Raw genomic sequence first — 26,633 nt, 5'->3', positions numbered from 1 at the left:
AAACTAAAATATTATCTTAAAGATTTCAAAAAACAACATTACAAAGGAGGTCAACTACAGCATACATATTTAACACCAGGTTAACAAATTAACTTAAATATATACGCTTATAAAACTAGGTTATTACACTAATCCTGCCAATGTTCTTCTCTGTTTACAATTATATCTGTAAATATTCAATAATCCATTTCCATTCTTTTTATTAAAAGTTTTGTTATCTTTATTTCTTAATTCTTCCGGTAAGTTTCACCATTTCTGCATATTCCATAAGTTCTTGTATCCATTCTTCCTTTGCTGGAACTTCTGCTTCTTTCCATTTTTGGGCAAGTAACATTCTTGCCAATGTAGTAGCATACATAAATAAGTTTCTATACGGTTTAGGTAGTTCTGTCCCTATAATTCCCAAAAGAAAAGCTTCTGGGTTTTGTTTTTTTTACAAACATTGTTTTAAACATCCTTTTCATTACAGTATAAATAATTTCCCGTAAGCCTTAACATTATTACAAGACCACCACATATGATAAAAATAACCTTTCTTTTTACATTTCCAACACTTATTTGATTTAGATTTATACATTTTTGCCAATTTATTCAGTGTTAGATACCATCGATAAAACATTTTTATATAATTTTCTCTTTAACCATAGCATGCTGTCAATTTTATATCCATATTCCACAATCGTTCCCATGGTTTCATGTCTATATTATGACCAATATCTATTGCCTAATGTATCGTTGAGGATTTTACTTGCTCATCCTTTGTCTCCCATTCCAGTGATATTTTATACATTTTAGACAGCACTTCCACATTACATTCCAACAGGTCTCTCTCCAGTTGTGCTATTTACACTTCTATGATTCTGTGTGGCAAGTCGTACACTCTGTCCCATTTTTATTTTTGAAGTTGGCAACCCCTATACACGTTCCTGGAGACAGGACCTGACGCTGCACTGCTGGGCCTTGCAGATGAAGCTCCCTGCAGCGCCCCATCCCGTCGTCTTGGGGCACCCCCCATTCCCACAAGCCGCAGCTCCGACAAGCAGGGATGAGAGGGTTTCACATTAGGGTGGGGACAGGGGTGGACCTGCGTTGTGGGGGCCCTGAAGCTCCAACTGTTATGGGACCGCCCCTTCCCATAGGAACTGACCTGGACCCTGCCATCCCTGAATCACAAGAAGGGGCCTTTCCTGTGGTGGCTCCCAATTTGTGGAACATTCTCCCCAATGGGGCTTTGCCTCCATTGCATATCTTTCAGCACTTGGCGAAAACGTCCCTCTTCTCCCAGGCCTTTGGACAATTGCTCAGTCTACAGCCAATTAAAGCAATGATTGTGTGTGTGTCGTTTTTATTATCCTCTGTTCACAGATTTGTAGAGTGGGAAGAGATAACACAGGTCATCTAGCCTAACCCCTTGGAATACAGGAATCAATGTTCTATGTTGCAAACGGCCCTGAGCTCTCTTGAAGGTCAGTATATAAATTTAATAAACAGTAATAACAATAATCACCATCATCACCATCCATGCCCATTGGCCTGATGTTTGGGTCCAGCTGGGATAGCTCAGTTGGCAGAGAATGAGACTTAATCTCAGGGCTGTGGGTTCCAGCCCCACATTGCTCAGAAGTTCCCTGCATTGCAGAGGGTTGGACTAAATGAATCCCAACTCTACCATTTTGTTAGTGTGGGCCTTGACTTTTCAGATCTGGGTTAGCCAGCCATGCTCTAAGGCTCCGGGGCTTAAAATAGCACCCGCTCCGCCCCTTGAAACTGCAGAGTAGAATCTTAGAATTGTAGAGTTGGAAGGGACCCGAGGGTCATCTAGTCCAACCTCCTGCAATGTAGGAACCTTTTGTCCAATGTGGGGCTTGAACCTACCATCATGAGATGAGCACAATCAGTCCACACCTGGGAGCAGAAGAGAGAGGAAACCCTACACCCAGTAACTCCTCTGGCCACACAGTTCTGCACAGAAAAGGCCTTTATTGTCAAACACAAAACTCAACTAGTAACAAAACATTTGGGCATTGTGCGAGTATCCCCCCCGCTCCCCGGCGACGAGGCAGTCAGTCAAACGTAATCCGGAAGCTGCGCTCCTGTTCCTTGCGGCGGCTTTCACAAACCTTGGTCACTTCCTCTACTTTCCTTTGCAGCAGGGCTGAAGGCGGAATGACAACAAGGAGAATGTCAGAGGGCTGAGCTTCCCAGTGTGCACCCCTGGCAGAGCAGACTCTGCCCACCTGTGGCACCACAGTCGCTCCCTCCCCCTCCCTCGCTGGAAGCACAATGGGGCTGAGTGGGGTGTGTTTCTAATAGGGCAGCAGCCACCCCCTACCAGCTCAGTCTGAACTAGGAGTCTCAAGCTGCACCGGGCTGTAGCTCCATGGCAAACTGCATTTTCTCCCACAGGCAAATTCACTGGAATAGTGTGTGCTAGGCTCACTCGTGCAGAGCACCCGTCTTGGGGTTCAGCCCCCAATTGCAGCGTCTCCATGTGGGGCTGGGAGGGACCGCTTCCTGAAATCCTGGAGAACCACTGCTGCCAGTCAGTGTCGACGACACTAAACTAGATGGACCTATACTCCTGGGGCTGTCCTTGTGCTGGCCCTCCTTCCCTGCCTTGTGGGAAGGGGGCTATTGGTTTGACTTGCTTTGGTTTGCATTATGCATTTTGTGTTTTCTTGCTTGTGTTTTTATGCGGTGGCCTGCCCTGTGATCTTTGGATGAAGGGCGGTATGCAAATTAAACAAATAAACAACACAACAGCCAACAGATAGCTCCTAAAACCTGAGCAGGAGATGGATTTTGCAGTCTGGAGACCCACAAAATGGATCCTCCCCCCCCCCAAATATGAGGCTGCGATTTCCCCCCCAGCGGTTGCCATGTTTGCTGCAGAGGATCTCAGCATGTGCCAAGCAGATAGCTCAGTAGGTTCAAGCACGGTGCTAATAACATCAAGGTGGGAGGGGTTGATCCCCGTATGGGACAGCTGCATATTTCCCTGTCTAGTTCCCTGGCTGGACTAGATGATCCTCAGGGTCTCTTTGAACTCTATGATTCTAGGACAAGGAGTGCTCCTTTCCCACCTTGATGCTTCCTTCCTTCATTCTCTCTCCCTAGCCAACCTGCCTCAAAGCAGTTCACCTTAAAACTGAAGGAAGGACCCTACGACTCCCTAATAAGGAAAAGTCCCAAATACCTGAATTCTGATCAATCCACTGGAGGGAGTCCATGTGCGCATTCAGAATCTTGCAGATCTGCTGAAGCTGGAAGAGATTAGAGAATGTCATTAGTTGCTGAACCTGGTCTGGATCTCTCGAAGCCCTGCAAAGACCACGAGATCAGCACTCACGCCGGCAGTCATTTTTCAAGACTGAAGGATGCTGATGTTCTGCAGGAAGAGTTGAGCTAGGAACGGCACCATCGGAAGGGAAACCGAGCGCCGTAACTGCCATGATTTAAAAAGTCCTTTGCCCAGCCCAGGCAGGTAGCAATGTACTCTGGCCCCAAGATGGCAGGTTGGCAGTAGTCCCTTTCCTGCTCTGAGTGGCTCAGCTGTCGGTGGGAGAGCGCAGAGCCCTGCCTGGGACTGCAGAGATGGCTGTGTTGGTCCTGCAAGGCACAAATGTGGGTGGAAGAGGAAGGCAAATTCACACAGATGATATCTTGGTGTCCAAGGGTACTAACCCCCCCCCCCCCGTCTTGTTGAGGCACATCAAGGCTGGTGGTGTGATCTGCTGAAGGCAGATAGGACTCCATCCTTGAAATCATAGAATTGGGAGGGACTCAGAGGGTCATCTATTCTAACCCCCTGGAATGCAGGAATCTGACCTAGAGCATCTGTGACAGACGGGCATTCAACCTGTTTAAAAATCTCCAAGAAAGGAGAGTCCACAACCTCCCGAGAGAAGCGTTCCACTGTCATACAGCTCTTAGGTGTGGTCTGAAAATGTGATGCAGCAGCAGAAACAAAACAAAACAAGCTACGGTAATTGTATTCTAGGCTGCATCAACAGAAGTCTGGTGTCCAGATCAAGGGAAGCCATAGTCCCGCTCTATTCTGCCTTGATCAGACCACACCTGGAATACTGTGTCCAGTTCTGGGCACCACAATTTAAGGATACTGACAAGCTGGAAGGTGTGCAGAGGAGGGCAACCAAGATGATCAAGGGTCTGGAAACTAAACCGTATGAGGAATGGTTGAAGGAGCTGGGTATGTTTAGCATGGAAAAGAGGAGACTGAGAGGAGATAGGAGAGCCATCATCAAATATCTCAAGGGCTGCCCCATGGAAGATGGAGCAAGCTTGCTTTCTTCAGTGGGTAAGACCTGAAGCAATGGCTTCAAGTTGCAAGAAAGGAGATTCCAACTCAACATCAGGAATAATTTTCTGACTGATAGCTGTTTTGACTGTGGGATGGAAGGTGGTGGACTTTCCTTCCTTGGATGCTTCAGTTGAGGTTCTTGCCTTGCAGGGGGCTGGATTAGATCAGGGTCCCTTCCAAGTCTACAATTCTATGAGTCGGGTGAAAGCAAAGCAGGCCAGCCTTGAAGAATGGCGCTTCCTGCTCCTGAAGCCTGACTGTGCTGAAAAGCATTGCTGAACAAGGCCACAGCGGCAGACAGCTGCCTGGAGGGGGAAGAGCAGGACAGAGCGGCCCTCATAAACCAGGAAGGAGCATCCTTAGAGAGGCTCTTGGCCCTCTCCTCTCCTCCTCCCATGCATCTCGTCCAGTTTGTACTCACCGGGTCACTGGTGTCAGCAGGGCCTCCAGAGGTGTTCAGGTGCTCAATAATATCTTTCAGATCTTGGGCCATGCGCTTCAGCTGGGCATCAATGTTCTCTGCCAGTTTGTACCTGCAGCACAGGAAAACACGTTGTCACTGGTATCGATCTCCCTCCTTCTCTCGCCCCAGGGAACCTGCCAAGCCAAGGCCAAATACTTGGGGGGGGGGGGGGGAATCCTAAAGGCTCATCGGCTGCCATGAGGGACCCATGGAACTGTGTGAAGCTGTGACGATCCAGGGGAGCTGCTGGGTTTCCCAGTGGACTCTAATCTTGTCAATACTTTCAATTAGACCTGTGAATGTTAGGGACTGAGCAGAAACACCCTTAGGAGACAGCTTGGTCTTCAGGCTTAAAAGTGGACTCTGCAGGAATTGCGGGACAGCACCCACCTCCCAGCCCAACATGCTCATAATTATCCAGAACGCAAATTTCCCCCTTTAGAATGGCTCAACATAGGCTGATCTCCACAGCTGACCTCCAAACCTTTGCTTTTTAAACTTGTCTATCCCGGGACCACCCGCAGCCCACGCAACCAGCCCCACTGCCATCCCTGGCATCGTCTTACGTCTTCTCCCGTTCCTCATCTGCATGTTGTAAGTAGACGGTCCCACTCTGCTCCTTTACAGACTCTTCCAGGGGCATCAGCAAGTCCTCCAGCTCCTTTTGCTGGGACAAAATGAAATCTAGTTCTTGGTCCAACCTATAGAAGGAAAAAAGGGAGGGAGGGAGGGAGGGAGGTTAGATAAGCAGACAACATGTGGCAGCATTGTCCGGGAGAGGCACTCAGGTGGAATTCAGGCAGGTTAGCCAAAAATATATTTGCACTTTTGGCTGAAGTCAACCTGAGGATGCCAAAGGGCCTCCTCTTCAGATACCAGCACACACAGGGGAGAAAATAGTTACTTTGGGTCACCTGGCATAATTGTAATGTGATTTGATAGGTGGGAGGAGGAGGGAGGTGAGGATAATAATAAATAATAATAATCATAATAATAATTTTATTGCTTATACCCCGCCCATCTGTCTGGGCCTCCCCAGCCACTCTGAGCAGCTTCCAACAAAATATTAAAATACAGTAATGCATCAAACATTAAAAGCTTCCCTAAACAGGGCAGCCTTCAGACGTCTTCTGAAAGTCTGGCAGTAATAAGAATAATGGGCTAGATCCTGCGCCCCACCCCTGTACAGTGGTACCTCGGGTTACAGACGCTTCAGATTACAGACTCTGCTAACCCAGAAATAGTACCTCGGGTTAAGAACTTTGCTTCAGGATGAGAACAGAAATCGCGCAGCAGCAGTGGGAGGCCCCATTAGCTAAAGTGGTACCTCAGGTTAAGAACAGTTTCTGGTTAAGAACAGACTTCCAGAACGAATTAAGTTCTTAACCTGAGGTACCATTGTACTACAGAAAACTAAAAAGACCCCGACATCTCTACTAGCTGGCGCTGAAAGAAGGTGTGGAGAGGAAGCGCTTGTGAGGAATGGCTCCCGGCCCAAGACAGCTTCACCATCTAAATCAGTATTATAGAATTGTAGAGTTGGAAGGGACCCTGAGGGTCATCCAGACCAACCCCCCACAATGCAGGAATCTCAACGCAAGCATCCGTGACAGATGGCCATCCACCTCCCGTTCCACTGTTGAACAGCTCTCACTGTCAGAAAGTTCTTCCTGATGTTGAGCTGGAATCTCCTTTCTTGGCACTTGAACCGCCTTCTGCAGCTTCTTCTTCGCAAGAAGCGAAGTTACAGGGAACCAGGCAGAGGGCCTTCTCGGTGGTGGCGCCCGCCTTGCGGAACGCCCTCCCATCAGATGTCAAGGAAATAAAGAACTACCTGACTTTTAGAAGAGATCTGAAGGCAGCCCTGTACAGGGAAGTTTTTAACGTGTGTTGGTTTACTGTGGTTTTGCAATTATTTCTTGGAAGCCGCCCAGAGTGGCTGGGGAAACCCAGTCAGAAGGGTGGGGTATAAATTATGATTGTGAGGCTGAGGGGGGCTGCTTCCAAGACCTTTGCCCCTTGCAACGTCCCCTGCCATTCACAAGCATCTCAAGGCTTCCTTTACAGTACTCAGCCTCCCACCAATAACATGCTACGCAGCCCCTTTCCCTCTACCTTTTCTGGTCCAGTTTCACTTTTTCCACTTCTCGGTGCAGAGACGTGATCTGTAAGACAGAGACAGGGTTTACAAAGTGGGACGGGAATCTATAAGTGACAATAAAAGGCCCAATCTTTTTTGAGGTACAGTGGGAAATCAGGGCTTCGGGAACACTAGAAAAGAACTGGCTGAAGAAGACGCTGAGCAAAAAGGAGTTAGTGCAACACGCTCTCTGTGGGGCTTCCTTCACGATGGATACGGAAGCTGCAGTTAGTGAAGGATGCTGCAGCACGATTGCTGACAGGAACGAGGCCTTGGCAGAATGTAACACCTGGGGTCAGAGATCTGCTCTGGTTGCTGATCTGCTACCAGGCCAAGTTCAGAGTTTATAAACTAACATTAACACTATTAACTAACACTGTTCACTGATAGGAACGCTGAACAACTTAGGACTAGTTTACCTATGAGATCAACTTGCCCTCCATGTGCCCACTCAGCCGCTTCCATCGGCAGAACTGGCACCATTATAAGTGCCACAGAACATTCCATTTTCCCATGTGGCAGCACCCACCTTTTGGAACGCCCTGCACCCTGACACCAGGGACACCCCCTTCACTGTACTGTTTTCAGCCCTTGCTAAAAAACAGTTTCACTTAGGCAAGCCCACTGAAGCCTGCAGAATGCTGACAAGTGTTTTGATCTGTTTTCAGCCGACTGCTTATTTTAATGGCTATTTCAATGTTTTAAATACTTGTTTTCACTCAGAAGTATGCTCTTTACTATGTTTCAATCACTGATGTTCTGTAATGTGTTTTTAATGTTGTATACCACCCTGGGATCTTTCGCTGAATGGTGGTATTTAAACTGAAATAAATAATATTAATAATGTTACTGTTCTTTCTTTGTAAACCACTTTGAGTGGTACCCCCCCAAAATCGAGCAGTGTATCATTTTTTATGAAATACATAAATATACAGAAGCTGCATTTTTTTTGCTATACTGTACTTCTCAAACTTACCGTATTTTTCCCTCTATAACACGCAGATTTTTTCTCCTAAAAAGGAAGGGGAAATGTCTGTGCGTGTTATTGAGCGAATGTGTGGTCCCTGGAGCCAAATGGCAAAAAAAATCAGGCAAAAATCAAATCGCGCGTCTCGGAGAAGGGAAACCTGAAAAGAGGAAGTGGCTGCTTTCCTGCATTCTGCCTCAGGGCCTTACTGCCCACCCTCCTCTGTTTCCTTGCTGTGGGGAGGGAGGGAGGGAGAGAGAGAGAGAGAGAGAGAGAGAGAGAGAGAGAGCTGGCTGGCTTGGGTGGGTAGGTGAGGGAAAACTTTTGCCTTCCTTTCCTCCCTCCCGTTATACCCCTCTCCTGCATTCTTAGCCAGCTGCTTCTCTGCACACCCCTCTCGTGCTCCTTGTCCATTCTGTATTTTTCCTTCCTTCCCCACTTAAAATGTGGTTAAAAAGCATGGATCCACATGGATCCTCAGGATCTTTGCATTGGGTCACCCCAAATTCACCATCAGATCACATAGCATGTCCATGGCTACAGCCTGCCCCCCAAAAATCACACACGCACTGTTGCCTGGGGCTGCAATGGTGCAAAAATGTGGTTAAAAAGCATGGATCCACATGGATCCTCAGGATCTTTGCATTGGGTCACCCGAAATTCACCATCAGAGCACATAGCATGTCCATGGCTACAGCCTGCCCCCCCCAAAATCACACACCCACTGTTGCCTGGGGCTGCAATGGTGCAAAAACGTGGTTACAAAGCATGGATCCACAGGGATTCTCAGGATTTTTGCATTGGGTCACCCCAAATTCACCATCAGATCACATGTCTGTGGCCACAGCATGAAGCACAAAAATGATACATCCACTGTTTCATTCAGAATGTTTTTTCCCTTGTTTTCCTCCTCTAAAAACGATGTGCGTGTTATGGTCAGGTGCGTGTTATCGAGCGAAAAATACGGTAATCCGTCTGTTTGACTCCGGAAAGCGTTCGAAAACCAAGGCACGGCTTCCGATTGGCTGCAGGAGTTTCCTGCACTTGACTGAAAGCCGTGTTGGACGTTTGGCTTCCAACAAATGTTCACAAACCGGAACACTCACTTCTGGGTTTGCAGCATTCAGGAGCCAATTTGTTCAGGAGCCAAGCCGTTCAAGAACCAAGGTACCACTGTACTGTTAAGGTTAAAATTGTGTATAAAAAGGAATCTTAGTTACAGCCAGCCCCTGCATGGGCACAGGAGGCAATACCTTGGCTCCCCCTCTGACCTAGGCAGCACAGCTCCCTAAAAAGAATCTTGCCGGCAGAATGGATCCCTACCTTCTCCCCGTTTTCGATCAGTTTCCTATCCCAGGCGTTGACTTGGGTGGCCTGCTGGAGGAAGTGCTTCTCCTGGTCCTCCAGCTCCAAGCTCCACTTGTTAACCAGGCTCTCCAGCTGGGCGTAGGTCATCGACGGGGGAGCCCTGCAAAGACAGGAGGAGTGTGCTGGGCGGTGAGAGAGCTGAGCCAGCCCAGGGCTCCACCCCCAAGGAGGGAGACCTGCATCCAGCAAACTGCTATTCCTTGCCTCCGTGGGGGGACTCTATTCTACACCCCCAAACCCATGGCTTGCCTAGCATATGGCAATCAGCAACAACAACATTTATACTCTGTGGATCTGTCTGGGTTTCCCCACTTACTCCGGGCAGCTTCCAGCACGTATAAAAGCTTAATAAAACATCAAACATTATAAACTTCCTGATACAGGGCTGCCTTTCAATGCCTTCTAAAAGTTGTGTAGTTCTTCCCAACTCTTGAGTTAAAGATAAAGTCCCTACCAGAGAAGAATGACAAATCAAGCTGATGGACTATGCCGAGATGGCAAAGCTGACTAGAAAACTCAGAAACCAGGAGGACAAAAACTTTACAAAAGAAAGGGAATTTTTTATAAGCTATTTAGGAGACCACTGTAAGATGATGGAAAAAAGAGCAGGAGTTTGATTCATTTGTAGTGTAAAAATACTATGGATAATATGGTCTGATATAATAATTGTAGTACTTATGAATATGCAGATTCTTAAAGTGAGACTCTATGGAGGGAAGTCCCGAGATTCAGAGAATCTATACAGATATATTTTTACTAGTTTGTGTTTCTTTGTGCTTTGTAAAATCAATAAAAATGTTTTTTTTATATAAAAAAAACAGTTGTGTAGTTCTTTATCTCCTCGACATCTGAAGGGAGGGTGTTCCACAGGATGGGCGCCACTACCGAAAAGGCCCTCTGCTTGGTTCCCTGTAACCTCACTTCTCGCAGGGAGGGAACCGCTAGAAGACCCTTGGAGCTGGACCTCAGTGTCTGGGCTGAACGACGGGGGTAGAACACGCAGGGAACTTACGTGACTGTTGTGGGGGCCGCAGTGGACGTGGAGGCCACTGTAGCAGTGGTGGACAGAGGCTTCAGGTTCAGCATGAATCCCGTACTTGGGGTGGAGGCGATACCTGCAGAGAAAACAAACGTTGGGTGAAACCACAGCAGGAAGTGAACAGGGATGCAGGGCAACCTAGTCCCTGCTTGGAGCTGGTCCCAGGATGGGAGACTCCTGGGCCTGACCTTAGTTGCGATGGAAGAGCCAGGGATGGGAAGAGGAGGCTGCCAAGGCTGCCTGCCCAGGATGCTCCATGGCCAAGTAAAAAACCACAACCTCTCCTATAGATGATCTCAATAGTGCCCACTTGTCAATGAATGCAACCAATGGAGCTCGGGACCCCTCTTGCATTATCAATAAAGACAAATAAATATATAAACAAAGGATCTTCCCATGTGATTCAGACACAAACCCCTACACTAACAGTAGGCTATAGATACCTGCTCTCCCTTTCAACCCGCCTCTTTCCCCCCCAACTGAACGATGTCTATGACAAGTGTCTCTCTCACTAACTGTGAAAAAGACTCTGTGAATTGATGATAGATGTACCTTTCCCTGTTCATCTGTTTGCTTTGCAACACAAAAAATAATAGTCATACCTCGGTATAAATATGCTTCAGGATAAGTATTTTCAGGTTGCGCTCCACGGTGACCCGGAAGTAACAGAGCATGTTATTTCTGGGTTTCGCCGCTCGTGCATGCGCAGATGGTCAAAATGATGTCACGCGCAAGTACTGAAACGTGACCTGCACACGCCCTGTCGCGTCTTACGATTTATTCAGGATGCGACCGGGGCTCCGGAACGGATCCCGTTCGCATCCTGAGGTACCACTGTAGTTAATAACAACTAATTAAAAGAAAAATACCCACTCCACCTTGTTAGCAATCATTTTCGCAATGGCAAGAGAGGAGGTAGCATCAGATGAAAGAGCATTTCTGACATGGAGAATTTGGGGCTGGGGTGCAAATACCACCCACTTGCCCTGCCCAGTAATCCCTTTTCTTCAAAGTCTCCAGCTTTTGCAGTAGGAGGAAGAAGAGCGATTGACCCTCCAGTTCACGTGCAGACAGTGCTGTGTTACTCAATGCTGCATGCACTCCAGAACCATCAGTGGCCCAGGTAGGAACTAGTGCAAAAAGATGCAAGCCAGACAGACTTCTGGAGCCTGCTTCGGGGACAATCCATCACACACACAGTTCCACTTCAACTACAGCATCCTCCCTCGTTTCCTGGTACTGCTGGCTTTGACCTGCAAAGCCCTAAATGGTATAGAACCAGTCTATCTGAAGTTGCCAGCTCTGTCTCCAACATAATCCTGCCTACCTGCAGCTTTCAACCTTGGTGGCTCTGCTATGCACATCACCCCCTTCCAGGAGCACGGCTGTCTGGGATGCGAGGCAGGGCCCTTCCTAATGTGGAACCTTGGAACCATGCAACTCCTTGCCTAGAAAGATTCCATTGGCTCCTTCTTCCAAGCTTCAGGAAAGACCATTTCATTTCACCAAGTTTCTAGCGTGGGTTAAAATACGTTTGTTTTTTAAATCCCTGTTTCGATGCTGAATTGCTCTATTTCGTAAAGCTGATCATAGCAACGTAAACAGCTTTACGTGCTTCATGAATTGTGAAAGCTGCAGAGCCCTTCAAATAATATAACGACAGCAAGCAAGAAGTCCATGGTGCCTGCAACATTCTACCTGATAGCTCAGTCGGTAGAGCAGGAGACTCTCAATTTCAGGGCCACAGGTTCAAGCCCCACGTTGGGCAAAAGATTCCTGAATTGCAGGGGGTAGGACTAGGTGACCCAGATCATCCCTCCCAACTCTATGATATTCTACCCGAAGAGCAAAAGTCAGCGGCTGCTGTGTGTATCCTTGCCTTCCCTCCCTCCCTCCCTCCCTCCTATTTTCTCTTCTGAGCCTTACTGGTTGCTGCGGGGGCTCCTCCCACTGCAGTCGCTGTGGCCGTGGGTGCTGTAGCTGTCGTCCCAGGGGCTTTTGCGCCAAACCCTAAAGTCCCAGCAGGCGCCGTCCCCGCTGAGGTGACACCAACTACAGAAGGAAGAAAACAAGAGCTCCTGAGTGCGGCTTGGCAAGGCTGCCTCCTGCTCAAAAGAACAGCCCCGGCAGTGAAGTGGTTTGGCGCAACAGACCTTTAGGTGAAGTACAAAATATCCTGGACTGAGGGGGAAAGAGAAGTGGTCCGTTTTGCACCGTCAGCAGGCAGTGGGCAGAGCCAAGGCTGCCCAAGCCCCACTCTTTCCACTTCCCCATCAAGAAGGGAGGCAGGGCCCCAGTCGCTTACGTGAGAGGCCAGTAGCAGACGAGGCTGGTGCGGAAGAGCTTGCAATGGACGCAAACAACGTCGGCCCGGACATCCCGAGGATGGAGTTCACAGCTGTGGTAGAAGGCGCCGTGGAAGTTGCAGCTGTACCTGCTTCAGGGAAGAGACGCATTCTGGGGTTCAGTTACAACCAGGAGGAGGAGAACACACTTTCCTCATGGAAGATACTTAGCTGGTAAGAGCATGAGACTCTTAATCTCAGGGTTGTGGGTTTGAGCCCCACATTGGGCAAAAGATCCCGGCATTGCAAGGGGCTGGACTAGATGACCCTCAGGGTTGCTTTCAGCTCCGCAGTTCTAGGATTCTATGCACCCGCCCACAAGGCCAAGGAAGACACAGAGTCTCTTGACACCTCCGGCCTGGTGGCGGAGCAGTTTTCCAAGAAGCCAAAGGCAACTGGAAGTTCCCACAGCCCCTGCCCCCCTCTTATGGGCAAGTAAGGGAAGCAGCTGCCATCACCACTGCTGCTATGTCAGTCCCTGTGTGCTAGGTGCTGTACAAAGAGGAGAACCATCTACTCCCAGACACATTATGCAAAGGCACAAGGCTATGGCAAAACTTGGTGAAGGAGCTGTGGCGATGCGGGAGGAGAAGATAAACAGCAATTGAAGAAAAAGAAGAAGCGGCAGTGGTGAGATGACAGCAGCAGTGGTAGAAGCAGCTCGGCGGGCAGAGCATGTCCAAGAGCAGAAGCAGAACATGGGGGGAAAAGAACCAAAAGGTGGCTTTGGCAGATCAGCTTGGCCGGAGGCGTGTGTGTGTAAGCAACAAAAGGGAACAGGCAGGATTTGGAGGGGAAGGTCTGGAGCTTGAAACAGAAAGTGAGGAGAAAGGCCCAACTGCACCAAGGCATTTTAAAGTTAATTTAGAGGGCCAGCAAAGCACGGAGGGACACCAGCACAACTGACCTGCCCTATCTCACTTCACATCTTAGAAAGAACGGCCCAATTTCCCTCTTCCCGAGGCACAATCGCCTACCTCCAAGTTTCGCTCCAAAGGACAAGGCTGGCCCCTGACCGAGCGTTCCTGTGGAGGCAGAGGTGGCAGGTGTTGACGTCAGCAGCCCAAAGCCTGAAACTGGAGCTGGAACAGAAAATGGTTAAGAGAAGCAGTTATCACCTTGAATTCCTTCTCCAGTCTGTTCTTGAGTAGAATGGCATCTTTGGGGTAACGTGAGACAAATCTGCGTTACGTCGGCGCAAAGGGACTCAGCCCTTCACCTATATACAATTACCCAACTTTGCGTATGGAGGGCATCTGTCCTCACAAAGCTTGCAAGGCAACTTGTCTACAAAGAAACTCTGCCTTGCCAGAAGTGCTTTTGCACAGGGCTTGGCGTCTCACCTGTTGTCTGCGCCCCAAGGCCAAACGCCACAGCTGGCTGCGCTGTGGATACCGTGGTTGTAGTAGGGCCGGCCGCGGATGCAGGAACTCCGAACGCCAAGCCAGTGGAGGCGGGTGCTGCTTGCTGCGTCGTATTCCCTATGGAGCCAAGGCTGAAGCTGGGGGCCGCAGCCTGCGTTGCTCCCACGCCTCCAAAGCTGAATCCTCCGGTTGTGGCAGGCTGGGTAGCGGTGTTGGAGCCAAACACAAAGCCGGAAGGAGCCACTGGCTGGCTGGCAGGGGCACTACTGGGTGTGGATGTGCCCAGTCCGCCGCTGCCGAGCCCAAGTGCCCCTGTAATGCCAGCCGATTGTGTTGTGTTGGTGCTGCTCAAGTTCAGCTTGGGGGCATTTCCCCTAAATAAATAAAAAAGAGCAAAAGAGTCCAGGGTGGATTTTGGGCAGATATTCAAAGCATCCCAAGTTCTCTTGAGCCATTTTTTTGCTGCTACTTCTGCATCATTTCATTCATTTCATTTCTGACTAAAGTCTCAGGGTAGGTTGTTTGCCCATTTACCACAGGATTTTTAACATTCCAGCTGAGCCCAAGGAGACTGGCAACCGGCATTAGGAATTAGCCAGGCACCAGGCGCATTTTGCGGCTGGCGCAGGTCCAATTGAGACCATTTCCATCTGGCTGGCCCCTCCAGTTTTTGGAAGCAAGTAAGCAGAATAACTTATTCATTGCATTTATTTCCCACCTTTTCCTGCAAGGAGTAGAGTCATATCTTAGTTCTCAAATGGAATCCGTTCCAGAAGTCTGTTCGACTTCCGAAAACGTTCAAAAACCAAGACGCGGAAGCAGCGTTGGACGTTCGGGTTCCAAAGAACGTTCGCAAACCAGAACACTCACTCCTGGGTTTGCAGAGTTCAGGAGTCAAAACATTCGAGTCACAAGGCATTCGACAACCAAGGTACGAATGTACATGGTTCAGCCCCCTTCTTAGTTAATCCCTACAATGACCTGGTGAGATAGGTTAAGAGGCTGTGAATGACTCCAAGGCTTCCTGTATGAGTGGGGATTTGAACCCTGATCTCCCAGGTTCTGGTCCAACTAACCACTACACCACTCTGGTTTCCTGGAGTTCTTCTGCTACGGGGCAGCTCTATAAATTAAGGAGGTCAATAAATATGGGGAAAGCCAAATGTCCCTTAGAGAAGGATCTGACATATTTTCCTGGAAGTTTGCATTTGTTTTATTCTGCATTGTTTTATTTTATGTTAATGTACTGTCAACCGCTTTGAGATTGTTTGCTTTAAAATATAAAGCAGTATAGAAATTAAATTATTATTATTGATAATAATAATTTAATTTCTATACTGCTTTATATAATAATAATAATAATAATAATAATAATAATAATAATAATAATAAAATAAATAAATAAATAAATCTCCAATGGGAAGGAATGGTGCCTAGACACACCATTGTGGTGGCTGTAACCTAGGTTTAAGGTGCCATTTGGTGACATTGCTGGGAACCACCCTGGGCACCAGCTCCCCCACCTAAGGCTATAGATTGTACAACACAGTGGTACCGTGGTTCTCAAACGCCAAAAACCCAGAAGTAAGTGTTCTGGGTTTTCAGAAGCCGAACGTCTGATCCTTAGGGCTCAACAAGCCTCCTACCCACATGGGATTGCGCCAACCTTACCCCAGTGTGAACACATTTCCAGCAGCAGCTGGTGCCGACGTGGCAGGTGTGCCGAAGCTGAATCCAGAGGTCTGTGCCGATGTCGCTGGGGGAGCGAAAGAGAACAGGCCTGCAGGCTGGGTGCTTGCTGGGTTTTGAGCAGCTGTCCCAAAACTGAAGCCTCCCCCTGTGGTGGCTGAAGAGAAGGAGAACCCCGCAGGGGCTGTGCTGGCTGCGGTTTTTGGAGTCCCGAAGCTGAAGCCTCCCCCAGGAGTGCCAGGTGTGCCAAAGTTGAACTGGCTCATGATGATAGCTGTGCTCCTGTGAGGAAACAGAGAAAAAGAGCTGCCTCATTGGCTCCAGGGCTGCTGCTGGTCTGTGGGGGCTGGAGATCTCGGCGGGCGAAGCAACCCAAGAGCACAAGAGGGGTGGGGTGGGGTGTTGAAGCAAAGGCAAACTGTTTCAGAAGCTCTGCAAATGCTACCTTGGTTGGAAAGATAACCCCACAGTAAATATGAGGGAATCTAAATGCCCCTTAAAGAAGGAACTGAAATATTTTGTTTTATTCTGGATTGTTTTATTTGAGGTTTCAATGTGATGCCAACCACTTTGAGATTTCCCCTTTAAAATATAAAGTGGTCTAGAAATGGATACTACTACTACTACTACTACTACTACTACTACTACACTCTAGTGGGAGTGGAAAAGGTGCCTAGGCATACTGCTGTGGCAACCATAAATGGTTTAAGGTGCTATTTGGCAATTAGCTTATGCATCTGAAGGGCCTTCTCGGTAGCAGAACCCACTCTGTGGAATGCCCTCCCGTCAGATGTCAGACAGATAAACAAATATTTGACTTTTAGAAGGCAGCCCTGAAGGCAGCCCTTAGGAAAGTTTTCAATGGCTGACGTTTTATTGTGTTTTTAATGCTGCATTGGGATCCAGTCAGATGGGCAGCATATACATAATAAATCACCAACATCATCATATAAGTTTCCAACACTGCCCACCAAAGACCACCAGTGTCGAATCAATGATTCTTCAACATCAACTTTGTTGGACTGGTCATGTTGTTCGGATGCCTGATTAACATCTTCCAAAGTGACTACTCTATTCCAAACTTAAAAATGGTAAGATTAATGCTGGTGGTCAACAAAAGAGGTTTAAAGACTCTCTGAAGGCAAATCTGAAAAAAAGTAGTATAAAGACCGACAACTGGGAAACACTGGCCCGTGAGCGTTCCAATTGGAGAACAGCTTTTACCAAAGGTGTCATGGGCTTTGAAGACGCTGGAACTCAGGATGAAAGGGAGAAACATGCTAAGAGGAAGGCAGGCTTGGCAAACCCTCACCATGATCAACCCCCATCCAGAAACCAATGTCCCCACTGTGGAAGGACGTGTGGATCCAGAATTGGCCTCCACAGTCAATTATGGACTCACTGCTAAAACCGTGTTTATGGAAGACAAAATAAATAATCATCATCATCATTCCCTGTTTTTAATGTCTGAAGTTTTATTCTGTTTTTAATGTTCTGTTGAAAGCCGCCCAGAGTGACTGGGGAAACCCAGCCAGATGGGCCGGGTAGAAATACAGTGGTACCTCGGGTTAAGAACTTAATTTGTTCTGGAGGTCCGTTCTTAACCTGAAACTGTTCTTAATCTGAGGTCCCACTTTAGCTAATGGGGCCTCCTGCTGCCACCATGCTATTTCCGTTCTCATCCTGAAGCAAAGTTCTTAACCCGAGGTACTAGTTCTGGGTTAGCAGAGTCTGTAACCTGAAGCGTCTGTAAACCGAGGTAATAATAATAATAATAATAATAATAATAATAATAATAAATTTTATTTATACCCCGCCCTCCCCAGGGCGGCTAACAAGCAATAATAAAAACAAGCTGAATGAATACAATTTAAAAACAAGATTAAAATACAACATTAAAACACTGTAATAAATTTTTATTATTATTAGTATCATCATCATCACCATTTCTAACGCTCCCCACCCACTACTTCCATCCCGTCAAGTTAAGGGCTCCAGCGACCAAAGGGAACCATCCCCCGTGGGCGCCTCATGCCAGATCTCGCCGCAAGGAGCGGATTGACTTCGACTCCATACCTGAGCTTCTAACCCTGCTCCTCCTCCTCCTCGTGCTGCTGCTCTCAGCGCTAACGGCAGTCTCCTGCGTCCGCGAGAGGGTCTTGCGAGGCCGGGGAAGAGCAACTGTCAATCTCCCCTTCCCTCCTCGCCTCACCTCTCTGGCGGCGTCTCCTCCGCTGCGCGGCAGTTACGCTCCTCGGCCGCGCGTCCTTATGACGCGATACCAGCGCCCGTCCCGCGCGGAGTTTCCGGCGCCTCCCGATGTCGCCTTGGCGCTCCTCCGCCAATGGGCGCGCCGCATCCTCCTTGCACCCGCGCAGGCGCCGTGGGGCCGTTGCCGTGGCGACGCGGGAGACGCTGGCGGTGGCTGGCAGGCAGCTGGCTTTCTGGGCGCTGCTGCGAGTTTCCTTGCAGCCGCCCCGGCGATGGAGCCCCCGGAGCTGGGTCTCTGCTCGGCCTCCTCCTTGCTGGCTCTCTCCCAGTTGCTCTCGCCGCCGGAGGAGGACGACGAGGACGGAGGAAGAGCGATAGGGGTGAGAGCAGTGCCGGATTTATGTATAAGCTAAGCAAGCTATAGCTTAGGGCCCCACTCTCTTGCCCCCCGCCCCCAATATACTTATTCTGAATTACATTTCACTATTAATATACTTCTTCTTAATTGTATTTCAGTTCAACAATTACTTTGAAAACATACATATTTTGTTCTGTGCAAATGGCTTTAGATACTTATTAGGTGCATAAATTACAGTCATACCTTGGGTTACAGACGCTTCAGTTTGCGTTTTTCAGGTTACGGACGCGCCGAAACCCGGAAGTACTGGAACGGGTTACTTCCGGGTTTCGGTGGTTGCACATGCACAGAAGCACTAAATTGAGCTTTGCGCATGCGCAGAAGCGTCGAATCGCAACCCGCACATGCGCAGATGTGCCGCTGCGGGTTGCAAACGTGCATACCACATGGATCACGTTCGCAACCCGAGTGTCCACTGTACCATACAGCATATATTCAACACAAAAAACAGCGACAATTTGTTGTTGACAAAGGACAGCTGGACATATAAAAGGGCCCCATTACCTTCAGTAGCTTAAGGCCTCATCAAACCTAAATCTGGCCTTGGGTGAGAGGAAGGCTGGGGTGGGGTGGGGTGGGGAGACCCCCTCCCCTTCCAGGGGTTTATTTCTCTCTTTAAACATGACCTTTTTATTAAATTTTCAGATTTTGCCATTTCTTTTAGAATCTTAGAGTTATTGCCATTTCTTTTAGAATCGTAGAGTTGGAAGGGACCCCTGAGGGTCATCTATTCCAACCCCCTGCAATGCAGGGATCTTTAGTAAAAGACGGAAGATTTATACGATCTGAAGAGAAAGCAGCTGAAAACATTAGCAGGACTGTAACGTAACGAGAAATATGGACATAATGGAGTGATAAAAAATTTGGATTGTTGAAAAAAGATGCAGTAGAAAAGATTTAACAACAGAACCCATGGAGGGGAATGTGGGAAGGTCCAGAGACTTGGAGGAATCTTTAAACTGTGGATATGATGTGGTGTGATTATAATTTTAAATATGTAAAACCAATTTATTAATTTTTTTAAAAAGAGCAATGCAGGAATCTCAGCTGAAGCCTCCTTGACAGATGGCCTTCCAACCTCTGCTTAAAAAGCCTCCAAGGAAGGAGAGTCCACAGCTTCCCAGTAGAAACTGTTCTATAGTCAAACAGGTCTCACTGTCAGAATGTTCTTCCTGATGTAAACATTAGGAATCTCCTTTCTTGTAACTTGAAGCCATTGGTTCGAGTCCCACCCCCGCCCGGAGCAGGAGAAAACAAGCTTGCTCCCTCTTCCATGTGACAGCTCTTGAGATATTGGGAAATGGCTCTTATATCTTTAGACAACATTCAGAACAAATCTTTCCTATCGATTGAACTCCCATCCACCCTTCCATAGTGTTCTTTTCTAACCAAATAAAGCTGCTAATATTTTACCCATTATATACATTAATTCTAACTTAGTAAACTATCCATTCTCATCTGTTGCTATAATTCAAATGCTGCATATTTTTTCGCATAACCATGCTATTAAAAGACAAATTCCACAAAATATTTCCATTCCTCAAGAATTTTTTTCCTCATCTTTAATTCAAACAGTCAGACTAGTCAGCATGTTCCATCATCTTAATAAGCCTCTGCGCTTCCAATGTTCTTTAGACCTGCCTTCTTCAGGGCAGCTAACGGACAAGGGCTGAATGCAATCTTTTTGCAGGTGAGCAGCACAGGACCAGGGAACATTGGCCCCCCAAAGGCAGCAGCGCCCACAGGTAAGCCGGCGTTAAAATGATTTATTACATTTATGTACCACCTTTATCTTCCAAGGAGCTCAAGGTGGTGTACATGGTTCACCTCCTCCTCCTTTCACCCTCTCAGGAACCCTGTGAGGTAGGTTAGGCCTGTAAGGTAGGTTAGATGGTGACTGACTAGGACACCCAATGAGCTTTATGGCTGAGAGGGGTTTCAAACCCAGCTCTCCCATGTTCAACACTCTAATCATTATGCCACAAAGCAAGGAGTGAGGAGATATTTGGGGGGGGGGGAAGCAGGGTGCACAGGGACGTCACTGATATGCCATCAAAAGGTTGCCTGCAGAGCGTCCTGTCCATGCATCACTCAGGAAATCTGAAAACAGCAGGACACCCTCAGCATCCATTGAAACAACAAACCCAAGCGATGCCGCTCACACATGGAAGGAATCAGTGAACTCGATAACAAGGTCAGAGCTGCAAGGCACCTCCATGCATCACACAGAACACACAACAGTGTTCCTGCCCTGTGAGCCGTGGTGGCATAGGCAGCTGCAGCCTTCAGATCCCATTATGCTCCCTGTAACCACTGTCATAGAGCAAGAAGACACAGAAAGAGGAGTGAGGAGAACTCAGTGGCCAGCACTGTTGTAGCTCCCTTAACAGGAGGCCTGCAAGGAGCACATACAGCCAGGTCGAGGGTTTTGTGAGCCTTTGGGCAACAGAATGTCCATGGATCCTCTTTGAGCTCCCTCTATTTAAAGTGAGGCTGGCCTTATAATAATAAAACTTGGAATTGCAGCAATGCACAAGACTCTTACTAGTGTATGAATAAAGGTAAAGGGACCCCTGACCATTAGGTCCAGTTGTGACCGACTCTGGGGTTGCGGCGCTCATCTTGCTTTATTGGCCAAGGGAGCCGGCGTACAGCTTCCGGGTCATGTGGCCAGCATGACCAAGCGGCTTCTGGCGAACCAGAGCAGTGCACGGAAACGCCGTTTACCTTCCCGCCAGAGCGGTACCTATTTATCTACTTGCACTTTGATGTGCTTTCGAACTGCTAGGTTGGCAGGAGCAGGGACCGAGCAACGGGAGCTCACCCTGTTGCGGGGATTCGAACCGCCGACCATCTGATCGGCAAGTCCTAGGCTCTATGGTTTAACCCACAGCACCACCCGCATCCCTTAATGTATGAATACCGGCACCTAATTTTTTACCAATAATGTTGTTAACCATCGTGAGATCTACAAGTATAGGGCAGTGTACAAATTTAATTAACAACACCATGATCATCATCAACAACAAAAAGCACTGGCCTATATATAAGCCCATCCTTTCTAACACAAGTAGCAATTTCCCCAATGGCATCGTAACAGGTACTAAATCATTATTTGTAGTGATGTATGAACATCTCTGATTAATGGGATTTCAGCCAGTGATTAATGGGATTTACAACTTGAAAACCAAGGTGCTTGTTGATTTACCGACACTGTCTTTTAGATGCTCCCTAGTGCCATGAGTGTGTTATGAGCCAGACGTGGCCTGTTGCCCTGCAAGTATCAAAAGGCCAGGGAGCTGTGTGTGCTCTCCAAGGACAGGTAAACCAGGTGATTCTGTCTTCCTGCTTGCAGCCGCCACTCAAGTGAAATATGGGGACAGCAAAGAGATCTGGAGTGCAGAGGACGTGCCGGAGGATTCCGAGTACAGTGACGATGCCTTGGACTCCAGGGAACAGCCTGAGTAAGCCCATCTGAGCTCCACATGCCCTGCCAGGAGCGCTTGCCTCTCTCTTCCAAATCCATGCTCTAATTTGCCTTTGGATGAGGGAGTTCTCTTAAATAGTCTTGTATGTGTTGGTTCAGTGTTTGAAATTAACCGGGCACCAGTCGCATTTCACCACAGACGGCTTTTGCGAGTAAGTGGAGATGTCTGGTCGCAAGATTTGACAACTAACATCTGGCTGGCTGCTGCTGCCATACCGTGCCAGTCAGGAAGTGGGGTTAGGAGTGCAGCTTTATAAATTGCATTGAAATTGCTGCAACACATGAGTAGCTCTGGAGCAGCTGACAGGCAGGGCAGGCACCGTCCTGGCAGAGAGAAGGAGGCAATTAAGTCTTCTGCTGTTTCAAACGGGCATTGCTACCAAATCTATAGACAAAGTTCTCTTAAATTTTTTAAAAATGCATTTTACATATCTTAGTACATCAATTATATAGTTGTCGTCATTTATTTTACACTCTTTGGTTACCACACACATCCCTCTTATTTAGTCCTTGTTTGCATCTCCTTAACTGCCAACCCTCTTCTGCTTATTTTTAACTGCGGCTCATATATCTAACCCCACTTGGAAGTTTATCTGATTGTTATATTTCTTTAAATATTCATCAAAGTACAGTATTCCCACTCTTCTTTTATATCTGACTCATCCTGGTATCTTTTCTTTGCAGTTAACATTGCTAGCTCCGTGTATTCTATTAGCTTATTCTGCCAGTCTGCTTTTGCGAGACTATTTTTGTCCTTCCACCTTTGGACACAGATTATTCTGGCCTCTGTTATTGTATAGAGGAAAAGACTAAGTACTTTATTGGCTATTTCCCCCTCTACTATACTCAATAAGAACATCTCTGGTTTCTTGGGAAATGAGACTCTTAACATCTTTTTTAGTTCTGAGTATATCATCTCCCAATACATGTTGGCTTTCTTACAACCCCACCACATATGTATAAATGTCCCTTCAATACATTTTTACAAGTTTACTAGGGGTGAGTTACCACCTATATAACATCTTACGTAGGTTCTCTTCTAGAGTATAGCATGCCAAGAAGTTTATTGTTGTTTTCCACAGTTTCTCCCAAGAGGCCAAGTTCTTTCCTGTAGGTAAATAGCTCAATTTACTTTGCTCAATTATATTAGGGGCATTACATGCTTGAAATGCAATACTCAGCTATGTTCTTGCATTTCTTAAAATCCGTAGAAAGGGAACGTGCTGTTCCCAAATTTGCTTCATTCCAAATTAAATAAATTGGCATGGGGGGGGGGGAGAGAGAGAGAGAGAGAGAGAGAGAGAGAGAGAGAGAGAGAAAGAGAGAGAGAGAGAGAGAGAGAATGGTTGCCCAATGGAAAATTAATTGAAATTTGTTAGAAAAGCTCTGTGAGATTCAGGCTCCAAGAAGGGATTGTGGATGGGAAAGAAGGACACAGCCAGAAGCAGCTTGCTACATAATTGCTTGGCAGCTGGAGGCCAATGCTTGTCCACCTCCCTCCAGTTGCTTTTTGGGGTTGCAGTGGCTGAGCAGGAACTGAAAGCATCGGGCTCTGCCCCGTTGGGAGTGTAGGGGCTGCCAAGCAGCAGCAGATGAAAAGAGGTGCCCCACCCCCACCCCAGTGGCTTTCAGCCTGGCTGGTGAACATTGTCGTCTTTCACAGATATGAAATATTATTCAAGCAGCATGTGAGTGCCGAGGACATGTTCCTGGGAATGAGCAGGAAGGACGCGTCTACGGCTTGCTGTGAGGACATGCTGGTAAGAAGCAGGCTCTCCAGGCTCTTCCTCTTAATGTACAGTGGTACCTCGGGTTACATACGCTTCAGGTTACATACACTTCAGGTTAGAGACTCCGCTTACCCAGAAATAGTACCTCGGGTTAAGAACTTTGCTTCAGGATGAGAACAGAAATCGTGCTCCAGCGGCACGGCGGCAGCAGGAGGCCCCATTAGCTAAAGTGGTGCTTCAGGTTAAGAACAGCTTCAGGTCAAGAACAGACCTCCGGAACGAATTAAGTACTTAACCCGAAGTACCACTGTATTTGGCCCATTGTTCTAACAGGGATGGGGTTTTAATGGGGATGTGGGTGGTGCTGTGGACTAAACCGTGGAGCCTCTTGGGCTTGCCGATTGCAAGGTCGGCAGTTCGAATCTGCTTGACGGGGTGAGCTCCTATTGCTTTGTCCCAGCTCCTGCCAACCTAGCAGTTCGATAGCATACCAGCACGAGTAGATAAACAGGTACCACTGCGGCGCCAAGGTAAAGGGCGTTTCCGTGAGCTAGAAGCAGTTTAGTTGTGCTGGCCACATGACACAGAAAAGCTGTCTGCCGACAAGCGACAATCCCCTCATCCACACCCCATGAATTGAATTCGATTGGACAACTGTCCAGGGGTCCTTTGACTTGGCTGGGTGCCATTTTATTTGGGGGTAAAGGTAAAGAGACCCCTGACCATTAGGTCCAGTCGTGACCGACTCTGGGGTTGCGGCGCTCATCTCGCTTTATTGGCCGAGGGAGCCGCCGTACAGCTTCCAGGTCATGTGGCCGGCATGACTAAGCCGCTTCTGGTGAACCAGAGCAGCGCATGGAAATGCCGTTTACCTTCCCTCCGGAGCGGTACCTATTTATCTACTTGCACTTTGACGTGCTTTCGAACTGCTAGGTTGGCAGGAGCAGGGACCGAGCAATGGGAGCTCACCCCGTCGCGAGGATTCGAACCGCTGACCTTCTGATTGACAAGCCCTAGGCTCAGTGGTTTAACCTACAGTGCCACCCGAGTCCCATTATTTGGGGATGGGGTTCTTTAAAATTGTTTTTAAGTGTTATATATTCATTTGGATTTTGTTTTTGCAGGCTGGGCTATTTTTTCGGGGTTTTTGTTGCGGAGTGTATTTGTGAATAGTTTGTATACATTAGTATTGCTAATTGTTTGTTATTTTTATTATGTATTTTGGGGCTTTAAATTGTAATTATGTTGTGAACCACACTGAGACCAACAGGTATAGGGTGGTATACAAATTATTGTTATTATTATTTAAAATAATAATAAATAATAATATTAATAATACTTTCACCTAGAGTCCCTTGTGTCCCCAGCAAGGAGCTGTATCAGTGCTCCCTGGTAACCACCTGTTTTTCATTTCAGATTAAAATCAAACTTCCAGATACGAAGGCTTCAGACATTACCCTTGATATCCGGGAAAAGGTTCTTGATCTCCGGAGCCCAGAGAAGTAAGCTGGGAGGAGGGGGTGTGGAAGTTTCCCTCAATTATTTTGGCCCAATTTGGCAGCAGCCACTTGCTCATAAAGGAACTCCTGCACACACGAGGAATGAACCTTGCACAGTTGGCTGGTTGGTCGGCTGTCTGGCAGTGTGAAGATTCTCGGGTAGAAAGGCAGACTTTGCACCAGCCTGTGACCTCCAGTGTGACACTTCAGGGTTGGTGACAGGGGCTGGCTGTTTTTGGTGTCTGGTAACGCTCTCTATTCTCTGCTTTATTCTTAGTACACCCTTGAGTCTTGGCTAGCGCTTTCAGAAAGATGCACGCAAGCTTTGTGTGCAGGAAGAAGCTTTGAAAGTGGGAATCAGTGGCTGCCAAAGATCTGGAAGGAAGGAAATTATTGTTTTTGGTGGGGAGAGTTTCTGAACTCTTTGTGTGCCCCCCTAACAACCATTTTATTATTTATATGCCGCCCATCTGACTGGGTTGCCCCAGCCATTCTGAGCAGCTTCTGACAAAATATTGAAAACACAAAAAACCTCCAACTTCCCTTTGGATGTCTTCTAAAAGTCAGATAGATGTTTATTTCCTTGGCATCTGATGGGAAGTTTTTAATGTTTGAGGCAGAGGCCCCCCTCAGCCTTGGCCACAAAGATTCCCTTCTTTCTTTCTTTCTTTCTTTCTTTCTTTCTTTCTTTCTTTCAGCCAGTGTGGTGTAGTGGTTAAGAGCAATGGACTCGTAATCTGGGGAACCGGGTTCGCGTCTCCGCTCCTCCACATGCATCTGCTGGGTGACCTTGGGCTAGTCACAGTTCTCTGAAGTCTCTCAGTCCCACTCACCTCACAGAGTGTTTGTTGTGGGGCAGGAAGGGAAAGGAGAATGTGAGCCACTTTGAGACTCCTTCAGGTAGTGATAAAGCGGGATATCAAATCTAAACTCCTCCTCTCCTTCCTTCCTTCCTTCCTTCCTTCCTTCCTTCCTTCCTTCCTTCCTTTTCCTCATATGGCAGCTTCAGGTGACAGCTTCTACTTTTCTGTTTCCCAGGAAGCTTCTCTTGCACCTGCCTCACCCTGTGGATACCAAGAGTGGGAAGGCCTCTTTCCTCTCCGAAAAGGGCACTCTGGAAGTCACCCTGAGGATGAAACGAGAGCTGGATTTCATAAATTTTGCCTGAAGAGGAAAGGAAGCAGCTCCATAGAAATGGTCATTGAGTGAGCAACCACAAAAGCTGGACTGAGCAGGAAGGGTGGGGTCTTTCCTGTTGAAACTCCCATTCCTTAGTGCTCTCACCAGGACTCTGAGATGGAAATCTAGCTGGGGAGGTGTCCCAGTAGAAGATGAGGCTTGTGCTTTTGGACAGGGTGGTGATTGAGGTACATTATAGTCCAACCTTGAACTTTCAGATTCACAGCCGGGACCATTGTCTGCTCTTATTTCTGACAATTGCACACCCATTTTGTGGATAATTAAACTATCTTTTCCATTCCTTAATGCATGTGTACATCAATATTATTTTGAGAAGATCTGCACGTATAAGCAGAAAAAGAGGTTTCCTTGCATTTGATAAAGGTTTGTTTTCAAGGCTGCCTTCTGCTGCG

At 47.6% G+C, this 26,633-nt stretch overlaps 3 protein-coding genes across 6 annotated transcripts in view; 2 read left to right on the top strand and 1 right to left on the bottom strand.

Moving 5' to 3' along the window:
* LOC310756746 (uncharacterized protein) overlaps nucleotides 1–26,633 on the top strand; it is a 1,375,527-nt gene that overhangs the window by 1,207,754 nt on the left and 141,140 nt on the right. The gene's annotated exons all lie outside the window — the stretch shown is intronic.
* Nucleotides 1,961–18,090, bottom strand: LOC310756750 (nuclear pore glycoprotein p62-like). Of its 4 annotated transcripts, none has more exons than XM_083601414.1 (13): nucleotides 17,773–18,090; nucleotides 15,679–15,978; nucleotides 13,987–14,381; nucleotides 13,621–13,725; nucleotides 12,604–12,732; nucleotides 12,225–12,350; nucleotides 10,272–10,374; nucleotides 9,215–9,359; nucleotides 6,900–6,949; nucleotides 5,351–5,485; nucleotides 4,743–4,854; nucleotides 3,197–3,263; nucleotides 1,961–2,155 (listed from the first exon to the last, which is right to left on the bottom strand). In XM_083601414.1, exons 2-13 carry the CDS (start codon nucleotides 15,960–15,962, stop codon nucleotides 2,064–2,066), a joined length of 1,743 nt encoding a protein of 580 aa, XP_083457540.1. In that variant the 5' UTR covers nucleotides 15,963–15,978; nucleotides 17,773–18,090; the 3' UTR covers nucleotides 1,961–2,063. The 4 variants fall into 4 exon arrangements, with proteins under 4 accessions (XP_083457540.1, XP_083457537.1, XP_083457539.1 ...); XM_083601411.1 differs by having other exon boundaries at nucleotides 12,604–12,735; nucleotides 17,773–17,999; XM_083601413.1 differs by having other exon boundaries at nucleotides 12,604–12,735; nucleotides 17,909–17,932.
* Nucleotides 18,081–26,526, top strand: DNAAF6 (dynein axonemal assembly factor 6). The gene is made up of 6 exons (XM_083602537.1): nucleotides 18,081–18,287; nucleotides 20,016–20,070; nucleotides 21,681–21,789; nucleotides 23,476–23,572; nucleotides 24,959–25,044; nucleotides 26,080–26,526. The coding sequence occupies exons 1-6, from the start codon at nucleotides 18,180–18,182 to the stop codon at nucleotides 26,207–26,209; spliced, it is 585 nt and encodes a 194-aa protein (XP_083458663.1). The 5' UTR covers nucleotides 18,081–18,179; the 3' UTR covers nucleotides 26,210–26,526.

This window comes from Podarcis filfolensis (genome assembly GCF_964270895.1).
Source record: "Podarcis filfolensis genome assembly, chromosome: 2".
Taxonomy (NCBI): domain Eukaryota; kingdom Metazoa; phylum Chordata; class Lepidosauria; order Squamata; family Lacertidae; genus Podarcis; species Podarcis filfolensis.
The sequence above is the reverse complement of the archived record's forward strand: the minus strand, read 5'-3'. Positions and strand labels throughout refer to the sequence as shown.

Bases quoted from the DNA above. Each gene is read 5' to 3' on its own strand.
- DNAAF6 (XM_083602537.1), top strand. From the start codon at position 18,180: ATGGAGCCCCCGGAGCTGGGTCTCTGCTCGGCCTCCTCCTTGCTGGCT. The intron at 18,288-20,015 runs GTGAGAGCAGTG...ATCTTTTTGCAG, and splicing joins ACGGAGGAAGAGCGATAGGG to GTGAGCAGCACAGGACCAGG. The intron at 23,573-24,958 runs GTAAGAAGCAGG...TTTTCATTTCAG, and splicing joins CTTGCTGTGAGGACATGCTG to ATTAAAATCAAACTTCCAGA.
- LOC310756750 (XM_083601411.1), bottom strand. From the start codon at position 15,962: ATGAGCCAGTTCAACTTTGGCACACCTGGCACTCCTGGGGGAGGCTTC. The intron at 13,726-13,986 runs GTGAGACGCCAA...TTTCTGTTCCAG, and splicing joins CCTTGGGGCGCAGACAACAG to CTCCAGTTTCAGGCTTTGGG. The intron at 12,351-12,603 runs GTAAGCGACTGG...TTCCTTCTGTAG, and splicing joins GTCTGCTACTGGCCTCTCAC to TTGGTGTCACCTCAGCGGGG.